Source organism: Saimiri boliviensis, chromosome 3 (genome assembly GCF_048565385.1).
Source record: "Saimiri boliviensis isolate mSaiBol1 chromosome 3, mSaiBol1.pri, whole genome shotgun sequence".
In the NCBI taxonomy this organism is placed as follows: domain Eukaryota; kingdom Metazoa; phylum Chordata; class Mammalia; order Primates; family Cebidae; genus Saimiri; species Saimiri boliviensis.
Window position 1 is genome coordinate 76,127,200 of NC_133451.1, and position 14,451 is coordinate 76,141,650.

Below are 14,451 nucleotides of genomic sequence, written 5' to 3' on the forward strand. Positions count from 1 at the left end.
GAGAAACTCTGTCTCAAAAAACCACAACAACAACAAATATAAACTTGTCTCTTTATGCAATTTTCATTCATCATCTGCAGAACTCAAAAGATGTTGCTCTCGTATTCTACTTTACTTCCTGAGAGGAATATTTGACCTTTTAAATAAGTAGATTAGGAAAGAATTCATTACACAGAGAATGCAATACACAAAATCTTTCTTTTTTAAAATTATACTTTAAGTTCTGGGGTACATGTGCAGAATGCATGCAATACACAAAATATTTCATGTGACACATGCTGAATGGGAGAGGGCACTGAACTGGAGGGCATGGTCCTGTAGCAGGGCAAACCTTACCAAGAGACAGTGTGGCCACTGGTGGTAACTTTAGCAAGGGCAAAGCTAGGCTTTCTGCCCATACATACATACATACATACATACATACATACATACATACTGTCTCTGAGAATAAGAATAAAAATATATGAGAGTATGAGAAGAGCCAAGAACAGGAATAACTCAACCACTCAAAAGACTGTCAGTTAGTAAATAGTTTCAGGCATACCAAGAAACCAATTATGGTAACCTAGGGTTAGTCTCAATGACTAGATTATTACACATAAGCCGTTAAACTAAAACTATATAGTATTGTGTCTAAAGTAAGAAGGGGAAGATTTATATGGCATTTTTCAGAGCAGATAAAAACTGCTTGTTGGATTTGGAGATGTTACTTAAGACAGTTTAAAAAATTAACTTGTGGCTGGATGCAGTGGCTTACGCCTGTAATCTCAGCACTTTGGGAGGCCGAGGTGGGCAGATCGCAAGGTCAGGAGTTCGAGACCAGCCTGACCAACATGGTGAAACCCCATCTCTACTAAAAATACAAAAATCAGCCAGGTGTGGTAGCTTCCAAAGAAGTTGCCTGACGTATAAATAAAAATAACCAACTGAATGGAAAAATGAAACAGTGAAAATGGAGATGATCGCCTACCATGACCAGTAACCTCATCTAGCAATATGCCAGATCCCCCTTTCCTATGTTTACGCTCACAAAGCAAACTTCTTAACTACTTTAGTTTTTCACAGAGCAGTAATCTTTGAGTGGGCACTACCAGCATTTTAGTCAAGATAATCCTTTAATTTCCAGACTGCACCCTGGGATGCAAGCTATTTTGTATCCACATATATATGTATCCATAAATATATATATATATATATATATATATATATATATATATATATATATTTTTTTTTTTTTTTTTTTTTAATTTTTATTTTTATTTTTGGTTGGGGAAGACAAGAGTCTTGCTCTGTCACCCAGGCTGGAGTGCAGTGACACAATCTCAGCTCACTTCAACCTCTGCCTTCCAGGTAAAAGTGATTCTCGTGCCTCGGCCTCTGAAGTAGCTAAGATTACAGGCACCCACCACCACACCCAGCTAATATTTGTATTTTAGTATAGACAGGGTTTCACCATGTTGGCCAGGTTGGTCTCAAACTCCTGACCTCAAGTGATCTACCCACTTCCACCTCCCAAAGTGCTGGGACTACAGGCATGAGACATGCACCCAGACATATGTATCCAAGAATCCTGTGAGGAACAGTAATTAGAACTGCCCCTTAGGTTGAGAATCACTTCTGCAGAGTTTCCAATCCACTTTGATATTATTATTTTTTATTGAAAATCAATATATTGGTGTTCCAATCTGCATACCTCCGGCATAATAACAACAAAGTTATGGTAAATCACCCAATAAGACCCAGGCTATAATAACAAACCCAAAGTATTCCTCCGAAGCTGTGCTAGGGAGGCTCGAAGGCCTTCCTCAAACAAGGGCCTTTGCACCAACTGTGCATATTTTCAAACTGCAATAGCAAGGTGATTTCCCAATTTTCAAGTAAATTTTTGTAGTATGTCCTTTCTGAAACTGTTTTTAAAGGAGGTTATTTTCCCCACCCAGCATCTCACCTCATAGCATTCACAGTAGTTTTTAAGACATCCTGATCGTTTGCAATTACATCCTTTGCTATGACGTCGATCTGATTCTCCCTCTTTTCCTTTCCCTATCTTAGGCTTAAAGGCTTCTGGATTTCTGTCAAGGCATGCCTAGCAAAATAGATCAAATATCAGTTAGAGTTAAATCATAGTAGATGAAATTTAAACACTGGAAAAAGAATTAATATGTTTCTTTGCAAGACAATTGGGTTATTTAAAAAACTCATAAAACTGGATATTTGTCAGTTAAGTGAAATTAAAAAATAAATCACCTTTATTGCTTTTTGCCTTTCATTTTCATGTTCCAAATTGTTATAACAATTAGTACAATTGCAGTTGTTGCAAAATTCACCGTTTGCAAAGCAATCACAATATCTGAAAGGTAAAGTCAGTATAAGGTAAAGAGTCATTATTAAGCAAAACTACCAAGTACCTGATTATACATGCAGACATTGTGTGTGTGTATATATATATTGTACACATACTATATATATGGTAAAGCATTTTAGAGATGTACTCAGCCACCCAGTTAAAGAGTTAACAACACATATTGTTAACCACACACAGTACTAAGACTCAAAGTTTATATCACCAAGTCCTAGAATTTTGGCCCAAAAACTTAGTTCAACCAATAACAGCTGTCAACACAAGACCTATATAATTTTATGTGCCCCCAAAAGTAAGGCATTTCAAAATTCTGAAAAAGGAAAAACACTGGTTCTATTCTAATAGTGGAACTGGCTCATCTGAGTTATAGTAGTACTTCTTTGGATTCTACACCCGAATAAGACCAATGCTTTTCATTTAACTATTTCATGTCAGATCTTTTTGTTTAATGCTAATACGCAAATTAACCATTCAATGATTTTTAAAACGACTTAGTTTCACTTCACTTAAGAGACCAAATACAAAAGTCATAAATAAGATAAAATTATTATTAAGGGCAGAAGCTATGTCTGTCTCATGCTGCTGTGTCCCTAACCCCTACTCCTGTGATCCATGTACAGTTAGGACTCTAAATAATTTCTTTCTGAATGAATGAAATAATATTTTTACACTGTCACATGTGTGCAAACATTCACTTGTATGTTTACGTAAATTACTTAGAGTTATGAACTTTGGTCTGCTAAAAATTTTGAGTTAACTCCATTTACTTCTAAGAACATTTCTAATTATATTAAATGAGCAAACAGTGGCAAAAACTACTTACAATTTCAAACACAGTGATTTTGTACAATTACAGGGCTTTCGGGGCCGACTGGCAGACTCTGATGGAATTATGCTGTGCAGATACAAAAAAAAAAAATACATTTAATCAATTAATAGTAACTAAAATTAATTTAGTGGCTACAAATAATTTAAAATTTAAAAATTTAGACCCAAAACTAATTTAAAATTAGAAAAGTCTCCAATCTATAAATCCCTCCAGAAATAAAGCTTTAAAAAATGTGCCCATCTAATATAAAAAGTTTGCTATGATGCTTCATTTATATTGGGTTCAAAGGCAAGTTGTAGCATAAAAAGAGGTAGACAAGATATGGAATTTTTTTTTGAGATGGAGTCTTGCTCTGTCTCCAGGCTTGAGTGCAGCGACGCAATCTCGGCTCACTACAAGCTCCACCTTCTGGGTTCAAGCAATTCTCCTGCCTCAGCCTCCCAAGTAGCTGGGACTACAGGCGCCCGCCACCATGCCCAGCTAATTTTTGTATTTTTAGTAGAGTCGGGGTTTCACCATGTTTGCCAGGACGGTCTCAATCTCTTGACCTCAAGATCTGCCCGCCTTGGCCTCCCAAAGTGCTGGATTACATGCATGAGTCACTGCACCAGGCGGAATGATTTTTTAAAAGGAAGTTACAATAGATGCTACAGAACATGCCACAGACACTGTCCCTTCTAAGAAAACAAAAGTTGAGATTGCCTCAAAACTCTAGGGATTCAACTATAAAAGGCAGGGAGGAAACGGAGTGCGTGGAGGAGAAAATGGAAGTGGGATTTGGACTGGTTCTGGGTAATTAAGCACTGCTTCTAAGCTAATATTGCAAAGGCAGTGATTAATAAACAAATATGAGTTAGGAATTCTCTAAAAAATTTAAAAAAAAACAAAACAAATAAACATCAACAAAAAACAAGGACCTAACATAATTTTAAAAATAGTTGGCCAGGTGCAGTGGCTCACACCTGGAATCATAGCACTTTGGGAGACTAAGCCAAGAGGATCACTTGAGCCCAGGAATTGGAGATTAGCCTGGGCAATATAGTGAGACCATGTCTCTACAAAAAATTTCAAAATTAGCAGAGCATGGTGGCATGCATATACAGTTCCAGCTACTCAGGAGGCTGAGGCAGAAAGATCATTTGAGCCTGGGAAGTGGAAGTCACAGTGAGCTGAGCTCATAGCACTGCATTCCAGCCTGGGCAACAGAGCAAAACCCTGTCTCAAAAAATAAAGATAACAAATAGTTACCATCATCATTTTGGAAACATAGAAAGAAAGAGACTAATAAAACCAATGTAGCAAAACTGGTGAATCTGAATAAAGAGTATTTGGGAGTTGACTATTTCTGTAATTTTTGTTTTAAATATTACCAAAAATATTTTAGAGGCATGCTCACATGGCTTTAAGAGGGAAAAAAAATCAAAGAGGATGTATTCTGGAATATATATATTTATTTTTGCATTTAAGCTGACCTAACAACTTAGCTTATGTACATATTTTCAAAATACTCACCCGTTGAATGGAGGCCGTGCCTGGGTCTGGATACCAGATGTTCCAGTAAAGGTAGAGTTGCTTGCTATTGATACATAAGAAGACTGCTGTAGCTACATGTAAAGAAAATTAATTTTAGATACTTCCAAAAACGGACAGTACTGTCAGGTATGATGTTCAGTAAGAAATACATATTCATCTACTAAAATAAGAAAAACGTAATGGAGAATTTCACACAATAGAGCTCTTTTAAGGTCTCAAACCAGTACTGTAAGTGAAAATAATGTGAATTATTTTACAGTACTATATAGTACAAATATAAATAAATAATTTCACAGAAGAGTTAATTATGTCAGAATGATAGGAAATTCTATGAATGCTCTCAAAGTATTATAATAACTTGTATTGGCTAGAAAAATGCAATGTGCCTACTTGCAAATAAAATAGGTACTATATGTATTGATCATTTATCACACTACAAATTACAGAGAATGAGAAGTTACATGCACAATAGTTGGGTTTCTATTTTACATCAACTTCTAAACATAAGAAATACTTATTACAAAAATACTGAACACTATTCTTTTTATTAACAGCCACATAACATATTCCAAAGTACCTTTCGTTAAAGTACACGTGTGGGTTTGTTTCCCTGTCTTTCATTCTAAAGATGACCAGGTAAGAGTAGATCACTGGGCCGGGCGCAGTGTCTCAAGCCTGTAATCCCAGCACTTTGGGAGGCCGAGGCGGGTGGATCACGAGGTCAAGAGATCGAGACCATCCTGGTCAAAATGGTGAAACCCCATCTCTACTAAAAAATACAAAAAATTAGCTGGGCATGTAGGCGCGTGCCTGTAATCCCAGCTACTCAGGAGGCTGAGGCAGGAGAATTGCCTGAACCCAGGAGGCGGAGGTTGTGGTGAGCCGAGATCATGCCATTGCACTCCAGCCTGGGTAACAAGAGCGAAACTCTGTCTCAAAAAAAAAAAAAAGAGTAGATCACTAAAGATACGTCACCTAGAAATGCATCTCACAGTTTATTTTCCAATAAATAAATTTTAACTTATTTTCCAAGTCAGTGGCATCAAATTCGTGTGTGAGGAAGAGCTTTTTAACAGCCATGGTTTTTTCCAAATACATTTGGATTCTGCTGATTTTAACTTCAATCTATTTTCTATCGTATCGCCATAGCCTTGCCCTCTTGCCAAGCTGCTCTCAGCTCCAAATTGTCTGACTTGTATATCTGACCTGTGCTGTATATCTCAAACTGCTAAAGGTACATAGAAATAAACTCAAAGGTTTGGGTTAACATTTCAAGATTCTGGAAAGTGCCACTTTAATACTGAGTCAGATGTGTCTGACTGACATCTTGGATCCCATTATCACTTTTGCAATACAATGACTTCATTTTTTCCACATACCTGAGTAACATACTGAGCTGGAAGCACTGCATAACCCACATTCCCTGTTCCTGGAGCCGGTGCCAGGACAGTGCCTGGTGGCAGGTTAGTGAGGTTGGGTTGGATCTGTGGCAGTGGCGTGGCAGGCATGATAAGCCGTTGCTGTGGCTGGCTAGTAGTTACTATTTGTGAAGTTGAATTGATTGGTTTTGGAACAACCTAAAAAAAGGGACGTCTATCAGTGACCACAAAATGTATTTTACAGCTGTTCAATTAAGTATAAATCTCTTGTACCTAAATCTTAACTTTCTACTTAAAAGGTAAATTGTCTATTTGGGAGAGACTGAGAAAGAAGTTATGTGATACTCACTTGTTTGACAGCCTGAGCTGAGACGATTGGAACTGACATCCGTACTGGGGTTGTATTAACAACAACTGGCTTTGCTTTTTAGAAAACAAAAAAAGGATGAACAAGTTATTCACAGAAAATAGTATTTAAAACACTTAAGAATACTTAGCTCTCCCATGTTATTCTCATAAAAAAGCTTAAAGAACTCCATTTGATTCCTAATTTGAGCAATTTTTAATCAGGATAGTTCCCTTTGAAAATCGCTTACCCCATCTACCAGAGAACTTATATCTAAACTGGCTACAGTCCATCCACTTTATGAGGGAATATCTGTAGGTTGAAAACATTCAACTGACAATATTCAATCTGTGTTCAGATGATTTATACATTCAGTACTAAATCCAATCAAATGAAATGTTGTAAAAATAAAATAACTGGAATTCATAAGCTTGAGTAACAATACCACTCTACACTACTATTTCTACTTGCTGTTTCTATTCAAACCAGAGAAAATATCTTTCTTGTGTCTTTTTTTTTTTTTTCTTCTCTTTTTTGAGACGGAGACTCACTCTGTCTTGGAGTGTAGTGGCATGATCTCAGGTCACTGCAACCTCCACCTCCCAGGTTCAAGCGACTCTTGTGCCTCAGCCTCCTGAGTAGCTGAAATTACAGGTGTGCACTACCATGCCTGGCTAATTTTTTAATTTTTAGTAGAGATGGGGTTTCACCACGTTGGCCAGGCTGGTCTTGAATTCCTGACCTCAGGTGATCCACCTGCCTCTGCCACCCAAAGTGCTGGGATTATAGGCATGAGCCATCACGCCCAGCCAGTGTAATTCCATATTTACAGAATACTAAAAGGCAGCACACCAAAAAGGTAAGAATATGGGCTCTAAAGCTGTAAGACCCAAGACATTAAAATCCCAGTCCTGCCATTTTCTAACCACTTAGGCTGTCTTTGCCTGTATCTTCATCTGCAATATGGGGAGTATCTACTTCATGGCATATAAGGGTTAAATGTATGTTAATTCAGGAAAATTGATCATTACACTGCCTAACAAATAGTAAATGCTCACTAAATATTACCTGCCATCACTGTTGTTACAACTGCTGCTACTATATAAATGGCATTGTGGCCATCGTTTCAGGAAAGCTAAAGCACTAGACCTCTGCTCTCAGGGAGTTCGGCCGATTAAGCAGGTGCCCAAATAAAATAAATATTATTAAACAAGATACATGAAGAACTGTCAGAGTTTAAAGGAAAGAAGATATATATAAAATTGGCAGAGGATGGAAGTAAACAAAAAGCACATGGAGGACAGAGTACTGAGATGGACCCCAATCAACAGGTCAGCTGAATGGAGGGCACACAGACTGGAGAAGGGCATTTCTGCATTTTTTTTTTTTAAATGAAACAGAGTATCACTCTATCACCCAGGCTGGAGTGCAGTGGTGTGATCTTGGCTCACTGCAACCTCTGGCACCTGGGTTCAAGCAATTCTGCCTCAGCCTCCCGAGTAGCTGGGATTGCAGGTGCGTGCCACTGAGCTCGGCTAATTTTTGTATTTTTAGTAGAGACAGGGTTTCACCATCCTGGCCAGGCTGGTCTTGAACTCCTGAGCTCGTGATCTACCCGCCCTGGCCTCCCAAAGTGTTGGGATTACAGGCGTGAGCCGCTGCTCCAGGTATAGAAGGGCATTTCATGCAGAGACAGAAGCATGAGAAGTGGAGGCTTAATCTGGGGAAGTTGCAAAGCATATTCACAAATGTTGGTGACCAAACCAGTTTGGCTAATACCTGGGGTTAACAAACACAGGGAAAAAGGCAGGCTACAGACATTTACTGAGGACTTTGCATGTTAGGGTAGGACTCTGTGTATTTATTCTGTATTTTAAATTCAGTACTCAATGAGCAGTTTCTAGGGATTTTAAAAAACAGAAGTTATACAGAAATAAAAGAAAAATTAATTGTATTGGGCAGCAGTGTGTAAAACAGAATGGAGTTGCAAGGGAAAAGTCAGAAGAGTGTAAAAAAGTGAGGGTCTGATATGGAGTGACAACAATGAGAATAAAAAGGAGAGAGCAGCCGGGCGCAGTGGCTCATGCCTGTAATCCCAGTATTTTGGGAGGCCAAGGCGGGAGGATCATGACATCAAGAGATCGAGACTATCCTGTCCAACACGGTGAAACCCTGTCTCTATTAAAAATACAAAAAAAAAATTAGCTGGGCATGGTGGTGCATGCCTGTACTCCCAGCTATTTGGGAGGCTGAGGCAGGAGAATTGCTTGAAGGTGGAAAACGGAGCCAGGATTGTGCCACTGCACTCCAGCCTGGCGATAGAGCGAGACTCCATCTCAAAAAAAAAAAAAAAAGGAGAGAGCAGGTGCAAAAGATTTAGTGTAGGTGAAAGGAATACAATTTTACCCACCACTGTATAGTAGGAACTGTAGGTATAAGTGAAGAAAATGTAAGTCACTGCAGAGCTTTCAAGTGACCAGGAAAATGACAGTTATTAGAACTAAAAACTCAAGGATGAGCTGTTTTAAAGGGAGGATGAAACTTGACATAGAGAAATACTGGGATGAAACTCAGGAAAGATGCTGGCACTAGACGTGTATGTTTGGAGCAACAAGGAGTGCAATTTTAAAAACTGCCTACTGCCATTTCCACTATTAAAAGCAGAGATTTAAGACAGAAATGACATCTCTTCAGGTTTTATTTTATTTTATTTATTTATTTATTTATTTTTTTGAGACGGAGTTTGGAGTTTCACTCTTGTTACCCAGGCTAGAGTGCAATGGCGCGATCTCGGCTCACCGCAACCTCCGCTTCCTGGGTTCAGGCGATTCTCCTGCCTCAGCCTCCTGAGTAGCTGGGATTACAGGCACGCGCCACCATGCCCAGCTAATTTTTTTGTACTTTTAGTAGAGACGGGGTTTCACCATGTTGACCAGGATGGTCTCGATCTCTTGACCTCGTGATCCACCCGTCTCGGCCTCCCCAAGTGCTGGGATTACAGGCTTGAGCCACCATGCCCGGCCTTCAGGTTTTATTGATGTAAAAGTAAGGCCTGGAGCCTGGTGTGAAAGACAGGTTGAGAGAACTCTGAACAAAATGAAAAGGAATAAATTTCCTTGGATAGAAAGGCTACTGTGATAGCAATGTATTTTTTTACTTTTCATGGGGACTGGAAGGATGATGGCTAAAGGTAAAAAAGTTGAGAGTCCTAGAAGAGAACCTTAGAGTTCTCTGATTTAAGAGGCAGCAGGCCACTGCAGCAAGGTGACAAACTAGGGAGAAGGAAGGAGGCAAAAGACGTCTAAAGAGAGTATGTTATTAGCGGTGATGGTCGCACAACTTTGTGAATATACTAAAACCCAGTGAATTGTATGCTCTGAAAGGGTGAATTTTATGGTATATGTGAATTACATCTCAATAAAGTTGTTATACAAAAACAGTGTATGACTGTTTTCCTGTATGAAATACAGGAGCAGTGTGACATCTGCTACCCACTTTAAAGTTGTTCCTGTTCTAATTTTCCTCAGTTCTTAAGCATTAGCAAAGTTATAATCACCATTGTACATTGGTCTCAGCAATGCTAGAAGGAATAAAAAGGAGAGCCTGAATTTCTGATTGGGACACAGGAGAGTGGACTCCTTCCACCACCTGCCCCTGGGAGAGATGACAGTCACTGTTCCATAAGCACAGTGTAGTGATTCTGAAGTGAGAGCAATGACCAGAGCAATCTAAAAACTTCTCGGTGGTCCCGAGAAATAACCGGGAAGGAGGTGACCTGTTACATCACATTAAATGGGGACTATCCCTGCCCTCACACATGTATACACATACAACCCTGGGGTTAAAAAAAAAAAACAACTTAGAAACTCAAATTTACATAGGTTTGACACTTACATGCTGAGTTTTAACTGAAGCCCAGGGAATGAGGAAAATATACAATCAAGTGATCATAAAACAGAATACTAAAAAACACCAAGGGAAGGGGATGATAAGTAACTAAGTCAACTGTCTGCATTTCTCCTCCTCCTTACCTTGGCACACATTATTAAATACTACTTCATTTTTCACAGAAGCTGGCAAAAAATTGTTTAGACTAAAGTCTTTGGCAGGAACTCTGAACAATCCTTTAGAATAGCCTCTTCCCAAACTTCAGAAACTGTACCTGCACATGTTTGAGACTTTTTAACTTCTTTTTTTTTTGAGACAGAGTTTTGCTCTTGTTACCCAGGCTGGAGTGCAATGGAGTGATCTCGGCTCACCGCAACCTCTGCCTCCTGGGTTCAGGCAATTCTCCTGCCTCAGCCTCCTGAGTAGCTGGAACTACAGGCATGCGCCACCATGCCCAGCTAATTTTTTTGTATTTTTAGTAGAGATGTACCATGTTGACCAGGATGGTCTCGATCTCTTGACCTTGTGATCCACCTGCCTCAGCCTCCCAAAGTGCTGGGATTACAGGCGTGAGCCACCACGCCCGGCTTTAACTTCTTAAATTGGTTTCCTCCCTCACCAAGGTGATAGGTTATATTCTGAAAAGGCTAACCAAGCACTTTCTTGAGTTCTTCTAATACGCTGCCTACCATTAAGCCAGCAATTAACATGGTGGCGTCTTTGAACATTAGCTCTTGTACAACTTTCGGGGGGAAATGTACAAGATAACCCCAAGTCCCTTTGGCATTCAAGTAAATCCCTCATAAAGAGACATTAATATATTTGATGAACTAGAACAAATATTTAGTGTAACTAATAAAAACTGTATTTAACTTGTATTCCTGTGAAATAGTATATATTATATATACCCAGATCTTTTATGGGACAGGAACAAAAACAGAAAAATATAGATGGATATAAGAGAAATCACATGGGCAGTACATGTAGGTGGCTGGGTGGGAAGAAGGTAGACAGTGAGGTGAAGAAGGCAGAGAGATATAGGGGAGAACAGTAAGGCAATGTTCAAGGTGGAAAGCAAAAGAGAAAGCAGCAGGGAAGCAGAAGAGTGGTGAGGGATTGCCAGGAGGCAAGGAGAAAAAGTAGAGAGAGGCAGAAAGGCAGGCCTAAAGCTGGAAAAGAAGGCACCAGTCAATACTGAACTTTTTTTTTTTTTTTGAGACAGTCTTGCTCTGTTGCCCAGGTTGGAGTATAGTGGTGCGATCTCAGCTCACTACCTCCGTCTCCCAGATTCAAGTGATTCTCCTGCAGCAGTCTCCAAAGGAGCTGGGATTACAGGTGTGTGCCATCACACCCAGCTAATTTTTGTATTTTTTTAGTAGAGATAGGGTTTCACCATGTTGACCAGGCTGGTATCGAACTCCAGACCTCAGGTGATCCACCCGCCTTGACCTCCCAAAATGCTGGGATTATAGGCATGTGCCACCATGCCCAGCCAATACTGAATTCTGAAATGTCCACCCTATTCCTCTACTCTCCTTGGATCTTCAGTTCCTTTATCTTACTTATACCAAAGGCACATTCTTGCTAATGAATAAGTTGTTAACACTAATTAGGTTCAATCCATCATATGGATTCTCAGCATACTATTATACACATACAAACACACACATAAAATACAATCAATTGTATCCAATGACTGCTTTCTATCATCATATTACCTAAGTAGACTAGACTTACAGCACTTCTCTCAGTACCCTGCTAAGTATTGAGAGAATATAAAATTTGACTCCCTTAGTCAGCAATATTAATGTTTCATTTTTCCCCTCATTAAGAATATTATGATAATGATTTTATTTCAAAATCAGTGTTTTTTTTTTGTTTGTGAGATAGTCTCGCTCTGTCACCCAGCCTGGAGTGCAGTGGCACGATCTCGGCTCACTGCAACCTTCACCTCCTGGGTTCAAGCAATTCTCCTGCCTCAGCCTCCTGAGTAGCTGGGATTACAGGCGTGTGGCATGGCGGCCAGCTAATTTTTTTGAAATTTTTAGTAGAGACAGGGTTTCACCATCTTTGCCAGGCTAGTCTTGAAATCCTGACCTCAGGTGATCTGCCCATCTCAGCCTCTGAAATTGCTGGATTACAGGCATGAGCCATAGCATCTAGCCTCAAACTCAGTTTTTAAAACAATTAGAAAATATAACTGATTGCTGTGTCTAATTTAATAGGGTATGTACTAAAATACTGCTTACTCTGTTTTCTCCCTTCAGTAATTTGAAAGAGAAATAAATAGGTTGTATTCTTCCTTTTTTTTTTTTCTTTTTGAGACAGTGTCCCTCTTGTTGCCCAGGCTAGAGTGCAACAGCACGATCTCAGCTCACTGCAACCTCTGCCTCCTGTGTTCAACCGATTCTCCTGCCTCGGCTTCCCAAATAACTGGGATTACAGGCATGTACCATCATGCCCAGCTAATTTTGTATTTTTAGTAGAGATGAGGTTTCTCCACGTTGGTCAGGCTGGTCTCAAACACCTGATCTCAGGAGATCCTCCCGCCTCAGCCTCCCAAAGTGCTGGGATTACAGCCGTGAGCTACTGTACCCAACCTAACCTCTGATCTCTTAGTAAAAATCAAAGAGTAACCAACTTGTCTTTAATTCTTTTATTTACTTTTGATAAACAATATATCATTCACTTGCCATCAACTGCTTCTTGACGTTGTTAAAATATAAAACAATAGGCCGGGCGCGGTGGCTCAAGCCTGTAATCCCAGCACTTTGGGAGGCCGAGGCGGGTGGATCACGAGGTCGAGAGATCGAGACCATTCTGGTCAACATGATGAAACCCCGTCTCTACTAAAAATACAAAAAACTAGCTGGGCATGGTGGCGCGTGCCTGTAATCCCAGCTACTTAAGAGGCTGAGGCAGGAGAATTGCCTGAGCCCAGGAGGTGGAGGTTGCGGTGAGCCGAGATCGCGCCATTGCACTCCAGCCTGGGCAACAAGAGCGAAACTCCGTCTCAAAAAAAAATAAATAAAAATAAAAATAAAAAAAATAAAAAATTAGCTGGGCATGGTGGTGCGTGCCTGTAATCCCAGCTACTCAGGAGGCTGAGGCAGGAGAATTGCCTGAACCCAGGAGGCGGAGGTTGCGGTGAGCCGAGATCGCGCCATTGCACTCCAGCCTGGGTAACAAGAGCAAAACTCCGTCTCAAAAAAAAAAAAAAAAATATATATATATATATATATATATATATATATATATATATATAAAACAATAAAACACTTCCAAGGAAAAATTTAAGCCATAAACTATAAACTATTCTGATCCTTTCACATCCCTCAATTTTTAGAAAAGTAGATAAATATGAAAAAGGTTATTTATGTGTCTGTGGATGTGTATCCGGTGGTAAGAAGGGTTAAACACAAACAGAAAATAGGACAACAAATAGGAATATCCTTTAGGGAAAATAACAACCAAGCAAAATAAATAAAACTTTTTAATCACTTATTTTTTTTGAGACAGAGTTTCACTCTTGTTCCCCAGGCGGGAGTGCAATAATGGCAAGATCTGAGGCTCACTGCAACCTCCACCTCCCAGGTTCAAGTGATTCTCCTGTCTCAGCCTCCCAAGTAGCTGGGATTACAGGTGCCCACCACCATGCCTGGCTAATTTTTGTATTTTTAGTAGACAGGGTTTCACCATGTTGGCCAGGCTGGTCTTGAACTCCTGACCTCAGGTGATCTGCCCACCTCAGCCTCTGAAATTGCTGGGATTACAGGCTTGAGCCACTGCACTCAGGCATTTTTTTTTTTGAGCCAGAGTCTCGCTCTGTCATCCAGGCTAGAGTACAGTGGCATAATCTTGGCTCACTGTAAACTCCACCTCCCAGGTTCAAGTAATTCTTCTGTCTCAGTCTCCTGATTAGCTGGGACTACAGGTGCACGCCACCACACCTGGCTAATTTTTGTATTTTTGGTAGACGTGGTTTTACCACATTGGTCAGGCTGGTCTTGAACTCCTGACCTCAGGTTGATCCACTCACCTTGGCCTCGCAAAGTGCTGAGATTACGTGTGAGCCACCGTGCCTGGCCTTTTAAACTTTTTTTTTTTTTTTTTT

At 39.9% G+C, this 14,451-nt stretch overlaps 1 protein-coding gene across 6 annotated transcripts in view; it reads right to left on the reverse strand.

The window, feature by feature from the left end:
* LIN54 (lin-54 DREAM MuvB core complex component) overlaps positions 1 to 14,451 on the reverse strand; it is a 94,372-nt gene that overhangs the window by 7,093 nt on the left and 72,828 nt on the right. For all 6 annotated transcript variants that reach the window (XM_074396370.1, XM_039468569.2, XM_074396371.1 and 3 more), the window contains 6 exons: positions 6,453 to 6,526; positions 6,104 to 6,301; positions 4,704 to 4,795; positions 3,186 to 3,257; positions 2,248 to 2,350; positions 1,949 to 2,086 (listed from right to left, as the gene is read on the reverse strand). In XM_074396370.1, coding sequence (XP_074252471.1) covers positions 1,949 to 2,086; positions 2,248 to 2,350; positions 3,186 to 3,257; positions 4,704 to 4,795; positions 6,104 to 6,301; positions 6,453 to 6,526 — 677 coding nt within the window. The remainder of the gene's footprint in view (positions 1 to 1,948; positions 2,087 to 2,247; positions 2,351 to 3,185; positions 3,258 to 4,703; positions 4,796 to 6,103; positions 6,302 to 6,452; positions 6,527 to 14,451) is intronic.